This window comes from Pygoscelis adeliae, unplaced genomic scaffold (genome assembly GCF_000699105.1).
Source record: "Pygoscelis adeliae isolate BGI_AS28 unplaced genomic scaffold, ASM69910v1 Scaffold53, whole genome shotgun sequence".
In the NCBI taxonomy this organism is placed as follows: domain Eukaryota; kingdom Metazoa; phylum Chordata; class Aves; order Sphenisciformes; family Spheniscidae; genus Pygoscelis; species Pygoscelis adeliae.
In genome coordinates this window covers 406,881-414,313 of record NW_008824468.1, presented here as the reverse complement: position 1 = coordinate 414,313, position 7,433 = coordinate 406,881, and the positions used below count along the sequence as shown (strand labels likewise).

Sequence of the window (7,433 nt, the reverse complement as noted above, 5' to 3'; positions counted from 1 at the left end):
AAGAGAGTCCTAAAGGTTTCCTTCATAACAAAGGGATGTCTCCTTTCCCTCCCAGGAAGCTCCATGGGAATTGCCACGATTCAAACTTAAGAGTAAAACGAAAAAGTGTGTTTATAAGGAGATTTTTGCTTTTCCTCTCTGTTGGGTCTTTTTTTCCCTGCCTTTCAACTGATTTGGGACAAAGATGCAAAATGATGCATCGTATAATGTGTCTGAAGGTTGCATTCACATTCGCTTTATCATCACCGCTGTAAGCATTTGAGCAGTTGAAGGTTGCTGTGAAATGTTTACGCGAGGCATATCTCAACCCCAAAGGTGCGGGGAAACTGGAACCCAAATGCATGTTTCTGAGGCCTCACGAGAGCAGGGCTTGCACAGCCAGCTAGGCAGGACACAGCCACCCTCCGGTGACTCCTCAGGCACGTACAAACTGCTGAACAGCTGTTAGCCAGCCGCAGAGCAAAAACCAGAAGATATTCATGGCAAAAAAAACGGTAAGGAAGTAACCTGCCTGGGGACACTTGTGAGCTGAAAACTATGTTCAAATCATGACCTACATTTGGGTCTCCAATGATAACGGGCTGGATTTAGCTTCCCTGCTGATGCTGAGGGCTGGGTCTGCACACACAGTACTGACCTGGCAGCCAGGGGATGTGGGCTGTGCCTGGCTGGCGGAGGGACCGAGGAGCCAGAAATAAATGAGCGGTTGATGTCATTCACTCATCTCCATCTTTGAACAATTTTGAGCGAATAACTGAAAAAGGTAAATTATTCATATGGAGCTATTCTAAGCTCAGAGTCATGCAGGCACCTGCTTTAACTAGAATGGGAATTGTGCCTGTGCTGCTGAGGGCAGAATTTGACTTTTACTTTAATTGATGCAATTGTAAGACGTAATTCAAGGCAAATCGCCTATAGAAAGCCCCCAGAGTGAAAGCAGCATTCAAAGTCACAGTGTATAAACAGCTGGGGGTGCGAACAAGGCAATAACTCTCTGATACTGAAGCACAGAAGCAAAAATCCAGCGTGATAAATAACTCTCATCTTACCTCCTACTAATAAGTAGCTATTTGGGAATAGAGTTTTGGCTTGCATAAGAGCTCTAGCATGGCCAGAGTGGAAGAGGTCAAATATCCCATCTGCATACACTCTGACGGGTCTGTCAACTGTGGAGAAAGAAATACAACAGTGATTTTTCAGACCCAAAACAAGTTGCACTTAATTCTACCAGACAGGTTTTTGTTCCCAGATAAGATGATTGTGGAGATTTACCCCAGTTCTGATGTTCAAAATGCACCAGGGGTGAACTCGCAGTGTTTTATCCTGCTCGTTACTTGTTCTTCTCTGTACTCTCTGCTGTTTTCTCTCAGACTTAGCCTATTTATTATCATCCATCATCCCCGTATTCTAATTTAGCAAAAATGTCATCTTCCTGCCTCATTCGGAGTTCCACCATATGTCTTGTTCTCTTCTCTCTGCCTTTCTAGCCAGTTCTGCTTCCTGGATTTTTTCAAAATTTTCCTTATTTTTTCCTATCATCTCCCTTTTCCTCCCCTCTTGTCTGTGACTTTTTTCCACAGCTTACTGCTGTAAAAATGTATTGCTTACCTCTTCCACATAAACCTTTCGCTTCCCTTTTTTCATACTTCCCCCAAGCTCTTCTCTTCTCTCTAACGAGCCTATCATTTCTTTTTCTCACCATCCTCCTGCTATCACCCTTATAACTCTTGCTTTCTGTGCGACATCTTCAGCAGCAGCCTCCAGACAGAAAAAGGACTTGCTTTACCAAATGACACGCCTGACAGCTGTGCCATCTCCAAGCAAAAGGACAGCGGAGATGAGAGCAACAGAGCTTCAACCCCCATGGACAGTGCTTCAGAGCCACAGAGAGATGTCTCTGCTGTCAGGACACCCAAGGGTCCACGGGAGAACATTGTTCCTTGCAGAGCTGACTGGAAAGCTGCAGCTTACCCGTATAAAGTGTATGTACTTTAAAAGCTTATTTTAAATAAGATAAGTGATATAATAAATAAGATAATGTGAGATAAGTATACGAAGGCTTTTTTTAAAGAATCTCTTGGAATTTAGGGGGGCTGAAGTAGGTATTTGGGACTTTATGTGAAATCATCCTGTTTCCCCAGCCCAATCACAAAGGCAGGTCTGGAAAAAATGTCCAGAAAAAGAGTTCCAAAATCAGGCATGTTTTTTTTTCAAAGGGCAAATGACCTTGAAGGCCCCTTAAGGTCTGATGTAATCAACAGAAACATCAGAGAAAGAAGAGGTTTTCCAGCATACAGAGGCAGTACGGGAAGAGAATCCAGGAGGTAGCCACTACACAACACAATTTTCAGGCTGGCTGGAGTGGACTGGCAAGCCTTCCTTGCAACCAACATGCAGACATCCACGAAAACATCAAACTCCAACTTGAAACATTTTCTCCTGTTGTTTCCCTAGCAGAAGATAATGGTCCTCTAGTTACTGGTTTCTTCCCCATTACCTGATAGCACCAGATACCAGGCCGGCCTTTCTGCTTCCAAGTGGAAGGCACAAGTGAGCATTGACAGATGTTTGTAAGGGAGAGCTTTGGTCCCAGGGTCCCAGCACCCATGGTCCTGCCGATGTTGCTCTCTACACATACCTGGTGTTCCCAGGCGGGCTTGTGCAATCGTTAGCTTCTCATGGGGGGCTTGGCACTGACAGCTTGTTTCATCTGCAAATGGAGCAGGTGCCGTCAGAGTCTGGAAGGGGAAAAAACACAAAGAAAGTAAGCTTGGTTTTTCCATCAAGTAGTTAAAAAAGAACCATTTAGCTGTGGCAGGATGCTGTAACCAGGCTTAATGCTGTTTTTTTCCCTGGGGATTTTTGCTTTTTGGTCACCCCAGAGCATACACAATTCACACAAGGTAAAATTATGAGGAAAATAAAGCTTTCCAAACACATCATGCAACTTAATTCTTTGTCTGTTGAGAAGTTCAAGCACTTTTGGGGTAGGTGCAGGTTCATAATTTTTCTTTTGCAGGGCAAAGTCAGGTTTGATGGCCCAAGCAGCATAATCCTTGGTTTGGTCTCAGTAAGTCCAAAGGCCCAAGATGCAAAATGTATTCTGCTATGTGTAAATAATAGCTGGAAAAACTAACTGGGATTTAGAAAGCTGCAAATGGGCCACCTCCTCACAAGCACCAGCTCCTCCCACTGACAAGACATCAGTACAGATGATTGAGACTACAGGTGGTTTTGTTGTGTCTTTAATCAGAACCTTGTATGATTTTGAGGAGCCATTCAAAATAAAGCCAAGACTGCAACCAAAAGTCCCGCCTAACTAGAGCTAACTGAGCTGCAACTCCTTCTCTGGTCTGACACATACTGTAATAGTACTAAAATGGTCTAACTGTGATCAGAGCACCACAAGGGTACTTGCTCTGAAGAGCTTATAACCTAAAGATATAAGAGAGAGAGTGAGGATGTGTGAAGAATGACATGGCATTATCTGTCAGGAAACTTGATTACAGAAATGGCATTTTCTGCCCATGCCTATATAGGAAGTTATCAGCGATCAGAACCTCCGATACTTACTATCTGCCATATGGTCCGATATGAAAAAACATGCTTCTACTGCTCTTGGCTTGAAATCTTTATGATATCATAGAAACAGCAAACTACCATGAGCTGAGTTTTGGTTTGCTTTGTTTTTGTGAGATGAGGTGGTAGTTGAGACAAGCCAAAGGAAATCTATCCCTTTGCCTCCACCATGATTTAGCTGGGACCTCGTGGCCTTGCAGCAGTGGCTTGCTTGGGTTTTGACAGTGACTACATGTGTGATGTACAGTTGTCATACCAGTTTGAGCACCCACGGTTGATCGTAACAAAATCTCTTGTTCACTTTACACTTTTCTTCAGCTTTTAGATGCTGAATGCTTAATCACTGAGCATTTATTTTCTTTAGCATCCCTGAGACACTTTAAAACATGTCATGCCTAATTGCTGCTGACCTCTGGGCTCACTGGCTTGTTGCATGGAAAGCTCAGAGGACAGTAGTAAAAGAGCAACAAAGACTTAAAGATTCATATCCAGCTCTTTCTGCTGATTTACTAGTCATTTTGTTTACCGAAAGTGCTAAAATTTTACGTAGATTTCTTTGTTTTCTCCTTCCCTTTTTCTTTCCTTTTTTTCATAATCTCAAATCATCATTGTTAGTATCTTAGTGATGAAAATCACAGCATCTCTGCAGGGACAAGGTTAAAAATGGAGAAACTATGACCAAGTCCAAGTTTCTGCCTGGGTTTCACAGACGGGAACTGTTCATCGGGCCACCCATGCCGCACAGCGTAGAACATTACACATAATCATACCGTGCCAGCTCCTTCCTTTATTTTCTAAATACTGTCTTTTTGCTTCTGGCTTTGCAATCGCTGTGTGCTAACCTGTCTTTTTATCTCCAAGCAAGGTCAAGTTACACGGCAGCCCATACAGCCTGGTTCCCGCTGGGATAAAGAGGAAGGCAGAAATGTTAAAACAGTAATGGCTATGGTCTGAGGCCTGCAACGGGTAATCAGATCCTAGCTTGGCAGAGGCTGTTTCCTTGGAGTTTATTTGAAGAAAATAGGCCTGGTTTGCAGGAAGATTCCTCCCCCCCCCTGCCCCGGCAAACACAGTGGTGCTTTTTACCCATATAAATGCCTTTGCAACACCAAGATTTTTCTTTCGGTCTTTGCTCAATGGCGAACAACCTCTGTTAGCTTCCCATCAGTCCAGCTTTTGTAAATGCTCACCGTTAAAGCCCACTTTATGGTCGAGGGCTTAGAACCAGACCTGTCAATATTCCCATTACTCTGTGACCTCTCCAGTCACTGGATATGAAAATACATTAAAGAGAACAGATTAAAATCAGCAATATTCTATCAAAGCCGTGTAGAGAAATGCATAAATACCATGTGCTGACAGATCAAGGGAAATACAGCAACAGCTTCCCAATGAGTATCCAATACTATTTCATTTTATCTGGCCTAGAAAAAATGTTGCTGAGCTTAACAAAAACATCTTATGAGTAAAATGAGACCGTTCGGTTTGTATATTATAGCATAAGGTAAAATATTTCAAGAAATTATTAAAAACCAGAAATAATTTATCAAACCTCTTTCAGTTTGTATATAATTACTTGTATTCCTTCCAGTTTCTTGTCAGTAATAACTAGAATTGGGAGAAAAGAGCAAGTAATTTATATAGCAGCATTTTCATTTTGGTTAATCCATTAAAGTACTTTTAGAAATTTGCTATAGTTTTGCCAATAATCAGATGGTTAGACAAAGACTTTGTGCAAATGTACATCTGTCTTCTCTGACAGATTTTTCCCTTCATCTGTGCCTTCTTTATTTTCTAGGCATTTACATTTTGTGATTAGTCAAGCAAGTCAAACTAGCCTCGCATATTGGACCAAGGTAAGCTTCTGAGATCTGCATCATCCGGTAGTAGGGTGCTCTATAGCCTAAGCGTGAATTCAGTGATGAATTACCTCATTTTGTTTGTTCAGCACCTGCCTCCTCCTTGTATTATTTGATATTCTTGTACTGGAACCTTCAGTAAATTCATCCATAGTCACCTATTCCCCGCCTCTCATGATTTCCTAGTCCTCTCTCTTTTCTCCCCTCAGTCACGTTTTCCAGGCTGAAGAGCTTTACCGTGTTTATTTGTTCCTTGCATGGAAGCCGGTCCACAACTTTGATTATTTTTGTTGCCCTTCCCTGTTAACTGCAAGGTGGTTTATACAGTGCTTGAACTGATTAACTCTTCCAGTTTCTAGAGCTTTAATAGATAGGAATAGAAAATTATTTACATGGTGCTCACACTTTGTGGTTATCTTTGATGACATAAGCACCTTACACCTGGTGTCAGCAGGGAGACCTTACTTTCATTTAAGCAGTCCAAATGCCATATTGTTACTGTATTATTAATATGCGGTGTCTAGAGAAAGCCTATTACATGTCATAAATGGAGAAATCATTGTAATATTAGGACTCGTTAGTGACATTTACTTCAGAAGTTGTTAAAAAAACTCTTGCAGTTTTTTAATAGGAAATAAAAGTCCTATTTCCTGGGAATGAAGATGCTGTATTCAATTATAATTAAATTCACTTCCTAAAAATGAACGTATGCGAAAACATCATATCCAATAACCCTAGCATATCAGAAGCCATTCATTCTATGTCAAGTTTAAACAGTGTCTTACTTGCATTCTCACAAATTTGCAAAATAACTGAATGATGCTCAATAAACTTCAGGAAATTAAAAGATGGAAAGTAAGTAAAGGGGGGCTTCCTAGCAAATGCCTCACAGCTCCATTTGCACCCAGTAACGACTTTGTAACCCCCGACTACATTTAATGAGACAGTAGCCCAGAGAGGAGAGTACCGTGTGGTAGGCAGCACTGAGCTGGTTCTGTGGCTGGGATACTTTATGAAGAAACCCTACATGACAGCTAGAAGCAGCTTATTTTCAGGTGTATCTTGATGCTGCCTTTTTATTATCACTCTTCATAGTCTCTTAGGCTACTGTAGCCATTTAACTTAGCTGCTGGTCAGCAGATAAACATTCATAGCTTATGTTTCCAATGGATTAAAAGGAAAGTGGTCGGTGATTTGTAGAGGAACAGGAGTCGTACCGCTGAAAGAACAGGTCAAAGCACCTCCACACCCTCTCTTTTGTTTACAGCCTGTAATAGGAAATAATTAGTTGTGTTACTGTTTGCTTGATTTCTGTATGGTTGTTGGCTGTTTTTTTTTTTTACATAGCAGCAAGGAAGACAGAAGTATTTTTTTAAATGGGCAAATGTAGACCCATCTATGCCATAGTGCATCTGCCATTATAACTCTGCCTGCAGGGTAATTGCATGCAACATGTGCTAATGGAAGGAGCTACTCTTTTTTTTCTTTTTTTCTTTTTTTGTTGATTCACACAGCTACACTACCTCCCTCACCATGTGCCATAGACAAAAACATTGCTCTCTTGGTAGAGAGAATAGTTGTATTGCCATGTAAGAGGGACAACACGGCAGGGCATAAGCAATCTGGGACATTCCTGGAATGCGTCGATGATAACTTCCTTCTCCAAGTGGTAGAGGAGCCAACAAGGAGAGGTGCTATGCTGGACCTTGCTCTCACCAACAAGGAGGGGCTGGTGGGGAATGTGAAGCTCAAGGGCAGCCTGGGCTGCAGTGACCATGAAATGGTGGAGTTCAAGATCCTTAGGGTACCGAGGAGGGTGCGCAGCAAGCTCACTACCCTGGACTTCAGGAGAGCAGACTTTGGCCTCTTCAGGGATCTGCTTGGTAGAGTGCCATGGGACAAAGCCCTGGAGGGAAGAGGGGCCCAGGAAAGCTGGGTGACGTTCAAGGATCACCTCCTTCAAGCTCAGGAGCGATGCATCCCAACAAAGAGGAA

The 7,433-nt window shown here is 42.3% G+C and overlaps 1 protein-coding gene across 1 annotated transcript in view; it reads right to left on the bottom strand.

Moving 5' to 3' along the window:
* The window catches only part of PCYT1B (phosphate cytidylyltransferase 1, choline, beta), a 26,833-nt gene that overhangs the window by 15,240 nt on the left and 4,160 nt on the right, over positions 1–7,433 (bottom strand). The window contains exons 2-3 of the mRNA XM_009321149.1: positions 2,639–2,738; positions 1,050–1,166 (exon numbers count right to left, since the gene is read on the bottom strand). Coding sequence (XP_009319424.1) covers positions 1,050–1,166; positions 2,639–2,738 — 217 coding nt within the window. The remainder of the gene's footprint in view (positions 1–1,049; positions 1,167–2,638; positions 2,739–7,433) is intronic.